Source organism: Anomalospiza imberbis, chromosome 2 (genome assembly GCF_031753505.1).
Source record: "Anomalospiza imberbis isolate Cuckoo-Finch-1a 21T00152 chromosome 2, ASM3175350v1, whole genome shotgun sequence".
Classification (NCBI taxonomy): Eukaryota; Metazoa; Chordata; class Aves; order Passeriformes; family Viduidae; genus Anomalospiza; species Anomalospiza imberbis.
In genome coordinates this window covers 35,180,904-35,201,669 of record NC_089682.1, presented here as the reverse complement: position 1 = coordinate 35,201,669, position 20,766 = coordinate 35,180,904, and the positions used below count along the sequence as shown (strand labels likewise).

The 20,766-nt window shown below is 43.2% G+C and overlaps 1 protein-coding gene across 1 annotated transcript in view; it reads right to left on the bottom strand.

Moving 5' to 3' along the window:
• Nucleotides 1-256: 256 nt before the first annotated feature.
• Nucleotides 257-20,766, bottom strand: part of PTGFRN (prostaglandin F2 receptor inhibitor) — a 65,762-nt gene continuing 45,252 nt past the window's right edge. Inside the window, exons 7-9 of the mRNA XM_068180545.1 lie at nt 12,257-12,364; nt 5,026-5,331; nt 257-3,780 (exon numbers count right to left, since the gene is read on the bottom strand). Of these exons, the coding sequence (XP_068036646.1) occupies nt 3,614-3,780; nt 5,026-5,331; nt 12,257-12,364 (581 nt within the window). The 3' untranslated portion in view covers nt 257-3,613. The remainder of the gene's footprint in view (nt 3,781-5,025; nt 5,332-12,256; nt 12,365-20,766) is intronic.

Below are 20,766 nucleotides of genomic sequence, written 5' to 3'. Positions count from 1 at the left end.
AAGGGTGACTTACAGTGGGGTAGAAACACAATAGACTCAGAAAATAACTATGCTTCCCAATTCATGCCAGAAACATAGACAAATATTTAAAACTTTCTGTAAAAATAGGGCTCATGCTTATTTTACAGGGTAAACAGTGCTGGAAACAGGACTGTGAGGTTTACATTTTATACCTTCAACAATAGTGTCTGCATACATGCAGGGAACAAGGAAAGAACTACCCATAGCTCAAACATCCAGACCCACAGCACAGACATAATCAAAAAGGCTCGCTCTTTATTTTAAACATAAAAAGAAACATTTGACACAGCACTGTTAGAACTATTCAGTACCTGCATTCCAGAATTGTGCCCAAAAGTTTATTTTATAACTTTGAAATTAAAACAAAAGAAAGAAAATATCTTGCCCTTCTGCTGTATGATGTTCAAGGTTGCCCTGGATCGAAATTCCAAGTGCCTGGAGGAATTTACCAGCTTAACCATGAGACGTGGCAATGCAAACAGAGGAAGATCAATGTGAGCCCTTAGGATACTTTGACAATACCACAGGTTGCAGCAGGGAGGATATGGATGCTTGTACTGCACCACAGGCAGCTTACTCTTCTGATACTCTGCAGGTTTAATACACAACCAGATGCACACACACCTCCACTCACACAAACCCTGGTCACACACAAAATAATAATAATAATAATAAAAAACATGAAAAGTTACCTAGAATTTTTTTTTTCCCTTAGAGAGAAGATTCACACTCTATTTTTAAAAAAGGGGATAATACAAAATTGGCACAAGTAGAAGGAAACCTGGGGGCTAGGTCTAGCCCATCAGCTTCTAGCCTTCCAACTACAGCAAATACAAGGTGGGATGGGATGCAGCATTGCCTTCCAAGGGGCTGTCAGCAGTACAAGCTAGTGGCAAACTTCCTTCACTTGGAGTGACAAAGATGGTTTGTTATGGGCTGTGGAGGAAGGTTAGTATTAGATAAGGACATGGGGACCTTTCACTAGAGAAGAAGGGAGCCCTGACCAAAATAACCCTGAGTTTTTTTTCCAGCAGGGAGGAAGTGTGCTATATTGTATGTTTGGGAAGAGCTGGCGGTTCCCTGCTCATCTATTCCCTAATTATTGCATTACAGTCATGATCCTCTCTCCCTAAAACTTAACCAAGGGCATAGATAGACAAGGAGTCAGTCTGCCAGGACAAAAAGTGACTGATGCTGTGCTTAGAACTTCACCACCACTTCCACCCTCCCAAGATGCCCCAATGCCACAAGCCTTCTGAGAAGAAAGTAGATGTTAATGCAGGAAAGAAGCTGCTAGATCAGCCAGCATCCCAAACATTAGAATAGTGTTTCATAACATCCCAGGAAAAAGCAAGATTTCACTACAGTGGAGACAGGAGAGGAAGAAAAATTCTTGCTGTCAAAATAGTATCTGAGTGAATCCTTTCCTGAACTCCCTTCCCTTGCTACAGATTTCTGGGCTTTCACAGTGGAAGCTGGAGACTGTTTCTGCCCTGTTCTTTAGGAAAGGCAGGTAAGTCTTCCTGCAACAGAGGCCTTTTCAGAGCTCTTCCAGAAAGAAAAACATCAGGCTAGAAAGAAAACTAGTTATGTACCTTCAGGCCAAAGTCTTTCAGAGGTTCATAGGTCTGGGGCTCCCAGTTCCAGAATACTGCATGAAATGTCTTAAATAACAACCTGCAAGCCCCAACTCTGCAAATTAAGCCCATTTTGAAGATGTTTCATACTCATCTTCCAAAAATCCCTGGCCACCTCTATGCATACAGATGTGACTACATGCATGTTCACACACAGGACACAGAGCAGCCTTCTGGAAAACCCCTTCACATCGGCCTCAGATCAAAGGTCACAATGCAAGACAGAAAAAAATGAATCCACACTAAGAAAACTTACCACAAAAAACCTTCATAGGCCAGATAGCAGACCTGCAGCTCCCCTGGAATATGCAGTGGGATGAGCTATTAGAGTAGATTGTCTAGGACATAACTAATGTCTAATCAGGCAACAGCACACCACAGCCACTACCTGCCATGAATGCTCTTCTTTACCATCTTTTAAAAACCATGGTAAGGATTGAGCCCTGGCCTCATCTCTGCATTTCTCACCCTTCTTGATGCAAGCCAAAACACAGCTGCAACATCAGACTGTGGTGAAGTCCTACTTCCTCGTTGGTTTGTTTGTACACAGTATCTTTATTCTGACCTTTATTGCTTAGAACACCAGCTGTGCTGGGAAGACAGAACTGCCTGGCAAAGATGCTGCTCCCTCTCAGGAGCCAGGTCAGTGTATTTGGAAGACCAAAGCAGGAGTTCCATACTATAGCACCGAGGAATAGGTCTCAAGCCCATGGGGAAAGCCCTGCTGCAGGCCCATGCTCAAGACCAGGGCCCTAGGAACCTGGAGGATTCTTGCTGCCTTCTTGGGCTTGCTCTTATTCCTACCCTGAGCTGCACTGCAGCTACTGCAGATCTCAGATTCTGCTCACAGGTTCGAGGGCTACCAGTGAGAGACTGGCAGAAGCAGCACTGAAGTCTGGTCTGTGCATTTGGTAATACATAGTTTACAAGTCTCTAAACATGATCAGTTGGCCAACTGCAGATGAAGATCCATGTCTTACTATTTTCATAAATCACTCCATCACCCGGGGAGCAAGGTCTCCAACCTCCCTGCTGAGGCCAGCAGAAGGCTGAGCCTTGTCCCTAGATACCACGTGCCCCCCTGCCACAAGCAGAACAGGGTCTCAGGCACAATGTGAGCAGCTGTAGTGGGGAGAAGAGAAGGTGGAAGGGTGGAGGAGAAGGTGGCCATAGGCAGACATCCATCAAAAGCTTGTCTGAGGATTGACTCTTTGGGGTTGCCAAGTTAGTCCCTACTCACCACAGCTAAGAGATTTGAGCACTGAAAATAAAAGGTTTAAAAAAGTGCTTCAAGGACCTACACCAGGTAAGTTACATGTCAGGATTAACTGCAATCTCTTGGAAAGCCAGGGAAGAGAAGGCATGCTGACAACCATAAAACAATTCTTTGCCAGAACAACCTCATGATGGCTCCAGCACAGGAACCCTCCCCAGCCTTCAACCCAACACAGAGAAGTTTCTGAGATACCAAAGTGGAAAGTGAAAGTGAACAGGATGGTGTGATGGGGATAGAGGGGAAAGGTAGATTGGTTAATACAATGAAAGTCTAACACTTTCTTTTTACTAGCCTCTTTCCCATTCATCATCCTGCCCACCTTGCTTTCATCCAGGGACATCTTTCCAAAACCACAACAGGGGGAATAAAACCAATGAACAAACAAACAAAACATTAATGAATTTTGTCACAGGGTCCTGGTGAAAGAAGGCTCAACAGTTTGCACATTAGAAGGACATGATCCATATGCGGAAAGTGCTGCTGGAAAAGGAGAACTCCCAAGTTGCTAAATATGGCCTGATTGCTCTCAGGACATGACGTGTAACAAGGAGAAGCTTGAGGTCCAGGCTGAAATCAGAGAGCAAACACACTGTCTTGTCTGGGCTGTGAGCAAGTGTCTCAACACAATCCAAGAGCCCTGTGAGTCACTCCCGAAATGCAAATGTGTCCAGCTCAGCGCTCAGTCCATCTCCATCGACATTAGCCGGCGACGCTCTCGTCTCGTTTCCTGCACTTCCTTCTTGCAGCACCAACGGGAGCTGCAGTAGCCAATAAGGCAGGATAGGAGTCCAATGGCAGTAGCCAGACCAATGCCAATCAACAGGGGGTACTTGAAAGCATTCAGAACTGAAAAAGGAAGGCAGAGTCATTAGATATCACTGAGAAATTCAGACATCCCCTTTATTTCTTCTTGCCTGAAAAAGGAGAAAATTCCACATTATTCAGTCAGGGCAGATTAATTATTTCAGAAAGAAATTACACTAATTTTCCTTCTTGATTTTCATCTTCCCATATTTGAAAAATTGGTCTTTTAGTCTCTCCCTTTCCTCTTCACCCTAATTCTTCCTCTATAATTTCAAAGCCTTGAAGAGGCTGGAAGCACTAGAAAAGCCTTGGAGTGAGATAGCAAAGTGGAGTTTATTTCAAGAGTTATCCTCTCACATTTCTCCAAACGAAATATTAGATTGTTTCCCCATCAGAGGCAGAGTGTGGCTGCATTCTTTGCAATACATTTCCAAAAAGCAAGGAGTGGACTCCTTTGTGCTTTGAATTATTAGAATTACTATATATTTACCCTATCTAATCAACCTTCAAAGCTGGTGCCTAAACAAAAAAAAATTGATTTTGAAGTACCTACTGCTCAGTTAAAAGGCAGTAAGAACTGAAAAGGGTTTGGAAAGTACAGTTATAATAGTGATCAGCGCAGTGGGGAGAACAAAAGCTTCTTGTTCATTTCAAGTTCATGGAATTTCCAAAAATGACCTCTCCTGGAAATATCAAGAAAGCAACTAGTTCAAAACCTCTCCTGTATTCATTTTACTCCTTAGTTGAATTCTGAATGCAGCATCTAGTGTGCAACTTCCTGCTCATGAAGTCTAGCAACACTTGCAACTCTGGGTGGAAAGCAGACAAGGCATAAAGTGCAGGGAGCAACATGTCTTGTCATTAGAGAGGGAGGAAGTAGTCACAGCTCTGATTTTTCTCTTATCAGCTTTGACACTAACCACAAAGTGACTAATTCACGCACCCCATCTGCAAACCAAGGCTTCCTCCAGCAGGCAGCAGAGGGGTTAACACTTGGAGAGAGTACTGCGCCCTTGACTGGAAGATGCCTCAGCTATGGAAAACATCACCAAGAGGTGATCAGGAAAGAAAATGCTCCAATCTTATATCTATCAATTGTTTAGGCAGAACAGATTCTTCTACTCTAAAGAATCTTGAATCAGAAATTGCTAACCATAAAAAAAGATGACAAAATCTAATGAGATTACCAGAGGCACCTTTAAAAGTAGCTCTGGGGAATGTTTGCCACAAAAAGACATAATAAGGTGTTAAAACCTAAATTGAGTAACACATGTTTCAGTCTCTCACCATCCATTTTCACAGACAGAAAGATGGGTTTGGCTTTGATGTCAGGCTCCCGCTGCCACACGCCCGTGGCAGATCGCACCCACGGGGTCACTACGCAGTAGTGGTTCCCAAAGTCATGGTCCTCGCAGCCATGCACGCGGAGCCGGAATTCCAGAGGGCTGATCCTCTCCAGGCTGAGATCACTGCTCCCATTCCTCCTGCTCTGTGTCACAATCCCCCTCCGGTCCAGCGAGGCCAGCAAGATGGGCTCTCTGTCCAGGGCAAAGGAGCGCACAGCAAACCAGAAGACATCAAAGGACATATCATCTGTGTTTGTGGACAAAGAAGAATTCAGACGTGATGGTGAGTCCTGAAAAGCATTCATAGTGCCATTTCTCAGCAGAAAGGTTAATCTGTAAGCAGCACAGCCAGCACTGGTCTGACAGCAGAGGGAAAAAAAAAAAAAAAAAGAAAACAAAGAAAAAGAGAGAGTCCCCTGAACATGTCCTTTCTAGGAAGATTCAAGCAGTGAACTGCAATGAAATGCATTGACAGGAAGAATGGAGCTGTACAGAAAGGGTGACTTACCACAGGGATGACACAGAATTGATTTCTTGTCTTTCTGCCTGCAATCCTGAAATTTGTATTTAACTCTGATCTTAGTTTTTACCAAGCAGGCTTAGTATCATAAGAAGTTCTACAGTTATGCTGCTCCTATAGTGAAAGGGAGTGGGAGTGCTAGATATTTGCTAGCAGAGAGTGATTTGCAGTCCCTGTCTTCATGAGGGCCTATACAACCACAAGATCAGAAGGCTCTATCCTGAAGGCCCCTTCCTTACATTTAGAGTTTGCCTAAATGAACACAGATTCTGCACAGTGCACAAAAAATTACCTGCAACAACACAAAACATTCAGGAGCAAAGCCTGACTGTGCTGCTTTTATACATGTTTCCCAGAGTTGTGGGTTACTGTGACACATCAGACATGATGCCTTGTACAAGATTCACCACCCAAAGACACAGTCTATAATATGGATTTGCAGGAACTTACACTTTTAACACAGCTGACAGGTAGTCAGAGTCTGCCAGCACATCTAGCTCACTGTGTGCTCATGCAGGGTCCTATTGATCTCATTAGTAGATCTCAGTCTTAAGCCCATTAGGCAGATGTAGCTGAGTATCTACTTTCAAAATCACCACTATTCTTTGCTGTCATAAGCCCAGCAATACCTGTCAGAGTCTGAAACCTGGCATGACCCACAGCACAGACAAGAAAGCCTGCTCACTTGTTTCCTCACAGGTCTTCCTTCCTGGCACATCAGCAAACCTATGGGCCCAAAGTGGAAACAGAAATTACTATTTCTGTCCTGAGTTTGGAGTACTGGTACAGTGTGTGCACACCTAATGCAGTCCCAGTGATTCTTGGGAATGTATCAAACCTCCATTTTCTAGTATTGAGAGCTCTGAAAAATACAATACTAGCAATCTGAAATTTGAAACTGATCTTTTGGCTAGCTGAGTTTGATTTTCTCTTAAACTTTCACATTTGACCTCCAGGCTAATGGAATAACTGAAGTCCTAAGTCTGCTGTTGTACTGAAATTGTTTATAGATCTAAGTGAAGATGATTTTTAAGTCCATCAGGCAAGCTAGCACTTTGGAAAAGAAGGGAACCTCCATATTGTAAAGTAAAGGGAAGTAAAGGGACAGCCTCAGCTCTTTTACTTGAAGTATATTATCAGCTGCCCATGTGGTACAGTCCTCCTTACTGCAGAAAAAAACTCCAGACAAACCAGTATTTGGGGTATAATTAACTCCTTCCTAAGGTGCACTGGTTTTACACACATCTACAGAAACAAAACAAAAATATGAGAAAGCACATGTTCCTACCAGAGACAGTGTCTGACCAAACCAGGCAGTTTCCTGCCCTGCCTGCCACAGCCTGGTGTTCTGGGCAATGCACAAAACCTCGGGACAGCACCTGGCCTGCTTTGCAGCCCTACAGCAGGAGCAAGTGTCCCAGCCCTACATGGGGTTCAGCATAGGTCACATGGACCAGCAGCCCTCAGACAAACCCCTCTTGCCTCTCATCCTACAAATGCTACTATGAGTTACTTGGCAAAGCACTCGGACCACTTCCCTTGAAACCAAAGTTAATAAAAATTACCATAAACACATGTTCAGTCAAAGAGACCAAACTTTGACCTCTGCTTTGTGCACTCATCCAAGTGTGTATGGGAAACAGGGCCTCTGCTGGAGAGAGCTCTGTTTACAGAAACCACTCTTCATCCCTGCTGTCTGTTTATGCCAAATACGGTAATAGCACTGGTCCACAGGCAGTCACGCTGGGAATGACCAATTCCTTCCAAAGATCCAAGGCTGACACTTGCTCTTGTGTTTCCAGGTGCTGTAGGAGCATGTGGACACCTTTCAGGCTAAGTCAAATTATACTTAACATATCACTGACCTTGCTGGAAAGGTATTAAGCAATAAATTCAGATATAATAATAATAATAATAATAATAATAATAATAATCTAGTCTTCAGATCTTCAGGCAGCTTTGAAGAACTCCTTCTTTTGCATCTCAGATAATTTGAGGTTCCCTTCCTTCACATGAGTACAGGCACTTGCTGTCATTTTGAAATATTTGAATCTATCTTCTGTAATTACAACGTGGGACAACATTATTATGCCAACATATTTTATTAGCCAGTATACAGTTTGCAATTAGTGACTCACTACAGGCAGTCAGAGGGAGGATTTGGCTCTGAGCACTCTGTCACTATCCTCCTTGAAATAGCTTAATACAGCAAAGTCATCTGATTCATTTCTATATATCTCTGGGTTTCGTGCAATAAAAACACAAGCAAATTTAGCAAAGCCAGGACATAAATCAGGTGCTCTCTAAATATCAGAGATGAACATGCCTAGCAGCTCCCAAGTGCTAATAAATATGTAGATTAACTGACATAAAACAGGTCACACACTAGGCATCTGCCCCATTCCACACATCTTGCATCAACGTTGACGAGTCACTCTCAATTTTTGACCCAAATCTACAAAAACTCCACTCAAGAACCACACTCACACTCAACAAATGTTTCTTTCCCTAGTTCTTTCTGTGCCACAGTCAGTCATGTGGGACACCTGGCCAAGGTACCCCACAGTGAAGCGTAACATCCCAGTGCCCACAAGGGCATCAAGGACCTCAGTGCCACCAGGACATGCAACCCTAAAGGAACAGAGGGCAGTGGGAGCTGGCCACTTTAGGGCCCTGTGAGCAGAGTTAACAGTGGTGCTGTGCTTCCTCCCCTCCTCAGCCAGTGAGGATCATCAACATGTAAAGCACATCTTTATGCTCATTTCGATTTGACACACAGGGCTAAGCTGTCTGGGTCTTAGCTACTTCCCTGACCAATCACTCCTCAAAAGAGGGAATCCTATTTCTAGACCAGCTTCTTAGGAACCATACACTTCCACTGCTTAGAATGGAGCTCTCTCAGCATCCTGTTACAGTGTTGAATCACAATTTTGAGACCCTTTTTGTTTACTACATTTAAATGAGGTTGAATAGGGCTTCCTAGAGAGCTGAGCAAACCACTTCAAGCCATAAACAAGCTGGTTTTGTTAAATTCTCCAGAGTGCCCATTGGGTCTGGCTGGAGCAGATAAAAAAGCCCCACATCTCCTTTCAGACACAGTAAGTAATACTTTTAAATCCCTAAGCACACAGCCCAAGAATGGGTGATCTGGGAAGTCTACAGAGATCATTTGTGAAAATGTGTATTCAACAGAAGTATCAGAAGCAGCTTTTATATCTTCAGGGCACAGAAGAACTACTATTCCCCACTGACACACACATATATTCCCCTCGTATCAATTCAAAACACCAACCACAGCTGCCAAACCAAAGGAGCACTTCTTTAGATGGAGCAGTTGCTGCCATGTACTGGGCTTAGTAACACAGTCGACCCTGCTTAGTCGATTTCAGCAGGGTCTCAAAGAAGCAGAGGAAATTAAAGCATGTAGCAGTCACGCCAAAATCTTTTCTACCCTTTTGAAAATTTCCCACAGGGTGGATACACAAAACACACACTGAAAGCATTGTGAGCTGCCTCTACCAGAAAAAGGTTCAAACCATAAGTGAAGCCTCTAGAAAAAAAAGAAAAAAGGATCAATCTAACTAGCAAATGGCACTGATGAAGATAACTGGTCATTTAGCTTTTCTTCAGCTTCTTGGAAGTACTTTATATTTCTAATTGTGCATACAAAGGGGGAGAAGAGGTGGCACCTGACACCAGTGTACTACAGGAGGCATACATACTAATCCACATGCATGCCTGCAAAGTTGAGTGTCTATGTGCACAAGAGCAGAGCAGGCTGGCACGCCAAATACATTCAAAGGATGTGCATCTAATAGGACATCTTAGGAAACATTCTGCTCCTCTGCTCACAGGGGATCCCACACCACAGCCCTGCAGCAGGTCAGACACAAGAAGTACAGATGGCCTTGAAAGCCACCACGCCCCTCAGAAGGGAGTCAAATGCATTTGCTCTTTTCTCCTTTCTCATCACATTCCCAAATGGAATGACCATGTCTGGACTGCAGTCATCTGTTTTCTTCCAGAAGATACTGATAACTCTTGCCTTGTTTCTCTAAATGCCAGGTGTAGGCTTTCCCTAACAGTGTGCCTCATGTCCCAGGGGGATGAGACAGCCCTGTTATTTTCACAGTCTGTCTAACATTTGGCACTAATTTAAAAACCAAGTCCTCCATCCTGGTTGTGAATTAAACTGTGATACTGACGCAGCATAAAGACAGATCAGAGATGGGACCCAGAGGAATAAGGTTACCAGTGAGGAACTACATGTTTGCTACCATACGAGCCCTTAAACCCTTCCTCTAACCTGCTCCATTAGCCCCCTCCAGCTCCCAAGGCCAAGAAGGCAGATGAATGAGGGAAGTCTGCACACCCTGCATCAATTCCAGCTGTTCCCTGCAGTTCTTCTGCCAGTCTCATCCAGAGGACCAGCAAGGACTGTGTTTCATCACACAGCATGACTTCTTAGGCCCCAAATCCTGCTCATCCTGCAACTGGAGGCTCAGAGCATGGACTGAAAAGCCCTCTCAAAGCCTGCCACAATGCCACATTTTACTCCACTCTAGGTTTACTTGTCTGTGTCTCATCTGCTCCATTATAGACTGAAAAAGAAAAACCAAACAAACCACCAACATGAAAGAAACAAGATAAAAAACCACCACAGAGGTCTGCCATGTCCAAGATGACATTACCCAGTTATGGAACAGATTACAGTGCTGACATTTAAGACTCTGGTTGCCCATGACTGCTGGAAACAGCATCATCTCCAGCTCCAGGGATAATCTATCAATTCAACAGACACCCACAAACCCTTGGGAAATTGCCAAGTTAAAACTTAACTGTGCTGATGATCAGCTCCTCAAAAGACAACACTTTTTTACTTCAATTTTTTTGATTATCCTTATACAGTCCATGTTCCTCCCAGTCTCAAGGTACCAAACACACACAAACCCATCCCAAACCCAGCTGCAGCAAAGCACTGACAGGAGAGCCCCACTGCTACTAAGTGGCCTCTTTTCACAGCATGGGTAAGGCTGGAAGGGACCACTGGAGGTCATCTGATCCAACTTCCCTGCTCAAGAGTTATCCTTGAGCACATGACACAGGATTCTGTGCAGAGGGCTTTTGAATCTCTTCAGAGAAGGAGCCCCCACAACATCTCTGGGCAACCTGTTCCAGTGTGTGGCAGACCTCACAGTAAAGAAGTTCCTCCTCATATTCAGGTGGAATTTGTGTTCCAGTTTTCAAGTTTTAAGTGAGCCAGGGATGCTGAAGCCTCTTTCACAAGGCAACACCGAGCTTATTTAGGCTGTCGAGCACCAGCAGAAGCAGCAGCTGCTCCCTGTCAGCAATTATTGCTTTGAAAAGGAAGGCAGATGCTCTGGGTACTGCCTCACAACAATACCTGTAAGAGTTTGAGCACACCTCAATGTGGAAGAGGCTTCCTGCTGAGCAGAAGCCACAGGACAGGCTGAGGTGGATGCACAGGCACACGTTGCTGCTTGCTGTGCCCAATATCCCAGGGTATGAGTCTTTTGACAGCAATAAAGTCTACTCAAGCTTTTCCTCCCTACCAAGCATTTCAATAATCCAATCTACAGACTTCTATCATTTTTTCACAGGCAGCACACGACTGTAATCTAGCAAATTGCTTCCCTGCCACGCTCAGATTTAATGTAGAACAGACATCTTGTAATTTCAAAGTGATGGGTCTTTACTAAGCCTGGTACCTCATCTCATCAGCCACTACACCATAAGTAATATTTTCTGCACAGCACCTCTTTTGTAGTGGTTTATGTGTAGGCTTTTAAGTTTGGCATAAATCATGAAAACTTTATATTTAGATATATTCACATATTTTTATATTTACATATATATTAGTAGATTTATTTTAAAGAGATGCTTATATCCATATACATAATGACTCCAAACCCAAATTTTGGGTATAAGAGAGAGAGTTACTCTCACAGCATTTTGATGAAAAGCAGCTCAGACAATGCTTGGCAAGCAGCTAGGTTTTGAGCAATTCTCTGAACTTTTCAGCTCTCCATAAAAATTTGCTTTTGTGTCTGTTACCCTTCTCACAGGAACTAGGTACTGTATTTCTTTCTTCCACATAAGAAAGGATGCTCAACTCTGAAGGCAATGAACATTCATTTTGGCATTTAGGCTGCAGCAGTCAATTATTATGATTTTTAGATTTACCTTAAGCCTCAAATTCACTCTGAAGTGAGAAGCTGACTGGCCAGTAGTCCAAGATTTCTTTACAGACAAACATTTTCTTCTAAATGGTTTAGCCAATGGACCTCCTTTCTATTTAAAGGGAATAGGAATGGTTTTCATGGCCTATCTGATGATTGTAGGTTGAGATTACCTGCAGTGGGGTCAGTTGATGAGGACAGCAGAGCGGGATTTGATGGTAAGAACATTTTTCCCCTCTCCCCTCAGGAGGTAAAATGAAAAACAAACAAACAAACAAACAAACAAACAAACCTTGCTTTAAATTGAAGCATGTAAAAGCAAGCACACTGTCCTGTTTTTATCTAGTTCTACAGAATTGTTGGTTCTCAACTCTCCAGCCTCACTCTAAAGATATAGGGTTGTAACTTCTGAAGGCAAATGATGTACAGGTGAAATAATTTTGCTGCAATACCTGGCTCAAGTGGCATTCCTTCCGTTGTGATGATACACAGCAAATCTGCCACCTCACCCTGGTAAATCGTTGGGCTGTCAGAATGCACCGAGACATTGAACACAGGACCTGGAAAAGAGTAACCACAATTATTCATGACAGGCTTTACTTCACCGTCCAACACCTTTCTTGAACATTTTTGAAGTATTCTCTCCTAGTTTGTGGAGACAGATCTCTGAAGTAGGGATAAACAACCATTTAAGTTTGTTGTAAAATAGTTTTTCATTTTTAGCCATTTAATCCTGTACTAAGACAAAGTACCCAAACCATCAGACCTTTTACCCAACACAGAAGCTGCTGCCCAAATCTGCCTTCTACTCTTCAGCACAAAAGGAGCTGGTCTTCCACTGGTGACTCCTTTAAGAGCATGGGAGTTAAGATCTTCAGGCTAATCCAGAATGCATCTTTTTGTTGAGGCTGTCAACAGGAATTCAAGTTAAAGCAAAACAGTATCCTAACAATACCAATGGTTCTACACTGGAAGAGACAATTCAAGTAGTGCATCTGATAATACTTTTCTGAGGGTTTTCCTTCAGGCTCTGCCACAGATAGCTTTTTCTCTAGATGTCTCAAAGCCCAAGGGTACAGTAACTCCTTCAGCTGCAAAGTGGTGATGATATCAATGAAAACCATTAGGCTGTTTTGAAATACTCAGATACCATGACAACACTGTGATGTTTTGAAAGATTTCTGACATACATCGGTTAAGAAACCGAAACTTCCCCGAATTTTGACAACAGCTGCATCTCTAGTGCAAAAGTAACAAAATCACTACTCCTCAGATATGCCGGCATTGTTAATGCTCTCTATTTCACAGGGCAGAAACTGTAGAGTGTACCAAAATACCTCTGTGATTTCTCTTACTAATCAAGGAAAGCTGATCCCAACAGTGACCTCCAGGATCACTCTGGGGGAAAGAGCCAGGGAACCCAAGAAGAAACTTGGGACTCAGATTAAGAACTCTTGGGACTCAGATTAAGACTCTTTTTACGCTCCCTAGACTCCCATTGTTACCTGGCTCACCTACTTCTGGCACAGCAGCAGCAACAACAAGCAGAGAAGGGTGGCTTGGGAGGAAAGAAAAAGCTGTTTATTTGCTCTCCTCCTCTCTTACCTGCTACTCTTTTAGTACAAGAACCCTACATTTCAAATCCACTGAAGACCAGTGGCAAACAATGCTTTTAATGAAGAACACATCGGGAAATCATCCAAAACAACCCACTTATACCTTGCCCTCTCAACAGGTTTCTAAACTGATAGCTCACCACATGGCACACACTTAACACATCATTCCCAAACTGAGATTCTGGAAAGAAACCAAACTGGGGTTCTGGATGTATCATGAAGCTAGAGCTATAATTTTTGGTCCAACTTCTCTAGACTGTAAGGGCCTGCTTTGTTTTGGTCAACAGAAAACACACAGCACGCTAAGAAATTAATTCCAACTACAACACAATAATTACTTCTCCAGCTTCTGAAATCCCCCCTCCTCCAGTTTCCACCAGCCCTCTCCTCTGCCCCAGAAGCAGGTGTACTTTTGTACACAAGGGTAGTATGCAGACATACAATCTGAGAGTTTGATACCCATTTTGACACTAGAAGATCTTTCTTAAAATTAACACTGCAAATTACCCCCCCAATAAGGATAAAAGGGTGGTAGAGATACAGTAGAGGTTATACATGGATTACCAACCAAGACTCCTACATGTTTATGCTAGAACACTTTTAAGGAAACAAGAGACCCAGAATACTGAGATTGGCTGCTCAGGTAGTGACTTCACAAGCAGGCTGCAGCTCTAACTTAAGCTCAGAATGATGGGATTCTTTTCCTAGGAGATGAACAAAGATTAATCTGAATGCTTCCTCAGCATCAGTCTAAACTGGTTTTGTGTGAATTCAATTTGCTTCCTGACATTCACACACACCCCTAACTATATTCCCCTTGCAGCCTGTTTGATTATTTGTCCTCAGATAAATCAAGACATTTTCCATCCTTTTGTTCAGAGTTGGGCAGACAGAAGTTCAAGGTCCTAGGGGATTAAAGGCAGCATGGACCAGGGCACTCCAGCCAACTAAAAGCAGGAAAGTCTCGAGCTGTGTGTGAACTGTCAGAGAAAAGAAACAAAGAGACTGTCAAAATCTGCTAGGAACGTCCCTGCATTCCCAGCACAGTCACTGATCGAAGGCACAACAGCACCATAATAATCCTGGTACTGTCCATAACCCAGAGTCTATCCTAAATATATCCTGCAGCATGTGAGGTGACATCACATCAGGAATACGGGCATGCAAACAGGCTGGATGCTGGGAGGGGCTCAGCAAGAGAGATGAACTGCGTGATTCCAACTCTGTCAGGCCTTACCCCTGCCCTGGAAGGTTAAACAAGGAAAGACAGAGGACACACGGGATTTTTCAGGCCTTATTTCTAGGCTGAAAGTCCAGGTACCTCCTACATTGAACAGACACTGCCTTCAAACCTTGGCAAACCAACAAACCACGAATGTGGAGCAGAGTCAGAGCATTCCTGGCCACTGGATATCACAAGGGTAAAAGCTGAGTTTGGCTGGTCACTCAGCCAGGAAAGGCTGTGGATCATGGACATGCAGCACTCCCAACACACTCCTCAGTTTGGGTCACCAAGCACTTCTCCACTGGGCCTCCCACATGAAGAGCCAAAACTTCCTAGGCAGGAAGGCTCCAAGGCATCAGCTGCATTGGCATTTCAGGATTGTGCTTTCCCCTTAGTAAGACACAAACAGTTCTTTCCCTTTAGGTATTTCCCTAGCAGGTAACATCTCTTGCAAATTAACTTTTCTACCTTCAGGGAGAAATCACTGTCCTGTGCTAGAACTGGATATCAATAAAGAGTCAAGAGATGTGTTGGGGTGTTGGGGGTTGTGCTCTTCCCTCTTCAGCTGAAGAAGGAAAACAACATTTAATTATTTTTTTAACCAAAGCAAGATTGATTACAGTGAAAGTTTCTCAGTTCAGTCTTGAAAACTGTGTGGCTGCAACTTCCTAGGGTTTTATGTCTTCTTTGGGTGTATCTCAGGCTTTCTGCCCACATGACCCATGCTCTGGGGCTCAGGCTCCCCTCAGGCATGAAAGGACAGAATAAAGCACCTTCAGAGATTTACTCTTCCCTTAAAAATACCTGAAAAGGCAGGAGACTGTCTGAGTGCCCCATTCCCCCATCCAATGTTCAAGAAGCCCTGGATCTGGACCACACCAAGCAAGGCTCAGAACACAAAACCCAAGTACTTTTCACAAGTTTTTGCCCTCCAAGACAAAACAAACCAAAAAAACAAAACACACAAAAAAGAGGCCAAACATCTCACTGCCAAGATTACAGATACAGGCACATGGTAAAACAGGCAACTGCCAGCAGAGGCTGGTGACACTGGCTCAGGGTCTCAGCACCGTCAAGCTCGAGCACTCAGTGTCACTGGAAGGGTTGGGGAGGTGACAGGAACTCTCTCCTTCAGGGAGGTATGAGTTCATGCTACATTAACACCGAGAAAAACAGAACTCTGCAGATAACAGATGATGTGGCTTTGGCCATCTTTGCCACCTGCATTCAACAGTTTGAAATACTGTAATTGGCACCTACTGGTCACTCGGGAGAATAAACAAACCAGAGTTTAGTTTCAATTGCAGGCTGACAGATCAAGCATGACCTGTAAAACTCATCAAGAACAAAGCAAAGGTAAATGCTGAAAAGCTGTTCATGAGCTTGAAAGCTGAGAAATAACTGGATTTTAATAACTTCAGATTTGAAGATAAGTGTTATTCCCTCAGATAATTTGGAAGCTAAGAGCACAGATTTACAAAACAAACCAGCATTCCCAATTCTAAGAGCTAAGCATCATAAATTGCCATATTCTGCTGAGAACTTTGATTTAAAATCATCCAAAATATATGTTCCTCACTATAAATAAGGTCTTATGTAAGCTTAGATAAAACACCTAAAAGAACTTTTCTTCTTTATTAAAGTAATAACAATTTTATATTAAAAAGCATCTGCAGTCAGGATGGTAAGAGTTTTCAGAGCATTTCTTGATTCCTGAACTTGAAAAACACTACACAACTTTAAACAGAAAGTGAAGAAATTGAGGTTAGAAGTTTACAAGTACAAATCCAGAAGTGCTTAAAGAGAAACCAGGTTCCAGAATCAGGACTTCTTCAGTGTACTTTTTTCTGAATGCTCCCTTTTATAATAGATCTCAATGCTCAAACTGTTGATCTCATGTCACCAGGAAGGTCACTCCAGGAGCCAGACCCTATAGTGATACAGTTTTCAGCTAAAAAGTGCTATGCTTATTCTTCTACACATAAAAATGAAAGGAAAAAGTGTTTGCAAGCTGAACCAAGATTTGTTTAATATTTTGTGCTCAATAAGATTCACACTGAAGGGGCTGCAGGGTGGAAAAGAGGAGTTCAAGTTGATTGAGTTAATTTATTCAACTTAAGGATTGACAAATTGGAGACAAATTCTAAGCCCTCTTCACCTGATGTCACCCCATTTTGTCCCTGCTTTCCTTCCCTGCTCAGTAATCCAAGCACTTTAAATCTACAAGAAAAATGGGGAAATGAAAGAGAACAACTAAGAGCCAGTTAAAATCCAGTTCTGTAACAGAAGAGGTCCTAATTATCTAGGGTCCTAGGTGATGTTTTGTCTTCTTTGATTATCATTTTACCCTGTACTTCTCTGCAGAAATAAGGTAGTCTCCCCACAGACACAAGCTACCTTTATTTCCCAGCCAAGTAGAGAAGAGAAAGGTCAAGTAATCTGATGACGACAGAGCCCTGGGGTAGGCTGTTCCCCCCAAGAAGCCCATGCCCAGTCCATTACTGACAGGGGGCTGGAATTCCTGCACACAGCTTCCTGCTTCCAATCAGACAGCACCACAGACCACAACGGGGAAAAAACAACTGATGCAACCCACGAGTTCTGCATCATCCAAAATATTACTCATCTCTGCCCTGGCACCAAATCATTCACTCTTTAACTGAGAATTCCATGACCTGCTTTTCTCCAGATAATAAGCTTCTTCACCTTCACTTTTCCAGACCCCTGCCCTTTCCCAGTTTCTTTGTGAAGCTGTTCCCTAACAAGCTTTACCCCGAGCCTCATAATGGCTGTTACTGGAAGCAGCCCTCAGTATTTAGTCTGTGGTTTCTACTTCCAGCTACAAATTAATGCACACAGGCACAAAGGCACACAATGACAAAGCATGTTCCTGCCCATTAACAGTGGCTGGAAAATACCAGCCTTTCTTGCCAAAGAGTTTCTGCTGCACTGCTTTTCATTCATTTCCGTGATTAAGCTTTCTTTCCTTTAAGAATCTTTCTATTCGCCCTTCTTGAAATTGAGTATCTCTCGGGGTCATTGCAGGGCATCATTTCTTTTTAATTGCAAGTTCAACATCAATACTCAGCTCATATTTCAGCAGCTCTTGGTTTATCTCAGCTTCTTCCAAAGTGAACGATAATACATTGCTGTGCAATGAGCTCACATGCAGATGTAATCTAGATTGAAGATTTCACTGAGATATTTCCCTTACAAGTTCTTTTATTTTTGCCTCTCCAGAACTTTCTACCCTCTGCTGAATGGCACAGAGCAGAGACAGTTCAGAACACAGCCAAGCTCCAAATGGATCTCTCTCATAACACACTTCTCAACATGAGACTAAAAGCTTCCTTCTCCCTGCTTCCTTCAAGGGAAAGGAAAATAAGACACTTCTGTGGAAATCCCTGAGAGTGTGTACCAGGTAAAGACATTCTAAACACTAACCTGGGTAGCCCAGTTCATGATGAAAGGGTTTGAAGATTAAAGGACATATGCCAAAACAGAGTTTATGAAGCTGTCTTCATACACTAGCTTGAGAAGAACACAAGGGACAGAAGACTGGTGTGTTCCAGGCTGAAAGAAAGGCTCTGTACACATGCATCAACCAATAGCTTGGGAGGAGAGAGGATGCATTGGAGTAGAAAATGTGCAATGAAATTAAGAGAACATTTCAAGACAGGCACTGGCAGCTGCTCTTGTTCCTCACATCACTGGGCAACCTTTTAAAAAATACATGGCAGAACCTCTCTGTCCTACACTGGGAAGACAAACAAAAAAAGCACTGAGGAATATTAATTTCTTCCTATGGGACAGCTTTCCTTGCCCACCAGATAAGCTTATTTTGCATACAGCAGCTGGACATACAAAAGGCATTCATTTTACAAAACTGGTCTAGCGATCCATGTTATCCATGAGGTCATACCAGAAGATTCACAAGATCCTCTCTGGTCCTTAAATATATCCAGCAGAGAACAATCTGCCATTGATTGAGTATTTGAAAACTAATGGCCTAGTAGGCTCCTCCTCACCACACTCCCCCACCCTCACTTCCAGGTCATATGGTCCAGTAGATAAAATCCATGTTTCCTATTTTTTTAGTTCAGGGTGTTTCAAACAAATGCCTCTACATTAACATTTCAGATCATTACCAAATTGAATAAATACATCCCTCAGCAACAGCAGGTAGAGAAAGAAGAGAGATCTTTGCTTGCAGCCAGCAAGCTCTGCCTTGAATGGAAAGAATCTGAGCAAGACATTTTCCACAGATGTTCACAGAAAAACATTTCAGAGCACTGCCACATTTCAAGCCTATTGTGGCAGGAAAAACTGAAGTTTCACATGTGTAGTCCCCAGCTCATATATGAAAAGCTCACAGGCCCCTGCCACTCAGAGAGATCACATTGCACAACGTGTATGCACGCTTAAAAACTCCTCTTTGAAACATCACTCAGCTCGGAGAGATCTGGGAGAGAGTCAAATGAGAGAGAAGGATTTCCAGTCCCAGCAAGCCTCACCATCCCCCATCAAAGGGGAATCAATAAAAACAACTGAGAAAGAAATTCCTCCTAGGACTAAAAGCTTCACATAAAACCCTTTAAGGGCTTCCTTTTGCTGAAAATGCTGCTTCCTTATTGATCCCTTTCCCACTCCAACAACCAGGATGGAAGCTGAAAATGCTGCCCAAGCCCAAGATTTCAAAGTTCAGAGGAGACTGGAACACATCCTATTTTTCAAAATTACACTGCTGTATTATATTCCCTCCAGCAGTTATAGATAAGTTGTCTTTCTGTTACACTTTGAGAAATCAGTACAATTGACTCCTTAACAGTTTTCCTATCAGGGACAAACACTCATAAGATACCACACCCCACCCTCCCGACAACTCAGGATTTATCACACTGGTGCTCCCCAGGTTTTGGGTTTTTTTTCCAGTTGCCTGGAAAGCTGCATGCCCCTCTTTTTTCCTGCACCTTTCCTGTTAATATCTTCCCTCCAATTTTGAGGAAATTTTCCCGACAAATAACTAGCTTCCACAGCAGATCTCTCTTGCACCATGCCCATTAGGGAATTTCTGGCACCAACTTATTTTTTCTGAAGAACAAGTTTGACAGCTGCTTGTGCCACAGGATGCAAGAGAAGGGTGTGATATCTGAGCTATGCTTTCATAGCTGCTCCACAGCTTTGCCATTTACCTCTGGCTCCCTGACTCAGTCTGCATCAAAGACAGAAGGTTTCAGCAAACAAAACCAAAGTAACACACCCACCAAACATCTTCTGGCTTGTATACTTAATTCCAGATGATTTCCCAAATAATAATTCCACAGTTAGTCCATTCTACCTGTGCTCATCATATGTTCTCATTGTGCCCAGAGGTGAATATCCAGCAGGGATATCTGAGTAACAACTGAAGGACACAAAGTTCATCCATCAATTAAAGAAAATTGCAGGTATTTCAGAACAGATTTTGCTACATGCCAAGATTATTTTGGAAAATAGCACTCCAGTAAATTGTGCCTGGGATCTCATTTCTTTCTTCATTCTTTTGTGAAGAATGGAAGGCTGACAGAGCTTAAGGACCATCCCTCCCCCTGCTCCTGGAATTCACACATTCCCAGGGCACTACTACACACTGCCTCCCTTTCTTCACCCCACGCTCCAGAAATCCTATCTGGGTGAAGGGGCTGGGAGGAGAGGCTGACAGCAAAAAGAAGTCAAGACAACAACACGCACGCTTCCCTCCCTTGCATTGCTTACAGGTTTCCCTCTGAACCCTGGGTGTCAAAGCATCCCAACAAACTTTTTGGATGGGAGTTCAAAGTGACACAAGATCAGCAATATAGGGAGAGGCACAAACCACCACTTTTATGCAGGAAAGCCTCTGCATAAGAGCTTGGAGGGGAAGGGTGGGGTTTTGTGCAGATTTCATTCTTGCTGGTTTCTTTTATCACCCCCCCCCCGCAAATACTACTCTCCCACTGTGCCTGACCTAGATATGAAGAGTAATAAGGCTAAAACTGCAGCCCACTAAACCATCTTGAGAAATTACCTAAAACTCAAAGAAGCTAAGTCAATGTCCTCTGTCAAATCTACATCTCAAAGCTTCCTCCGAAGTGATGTCCTC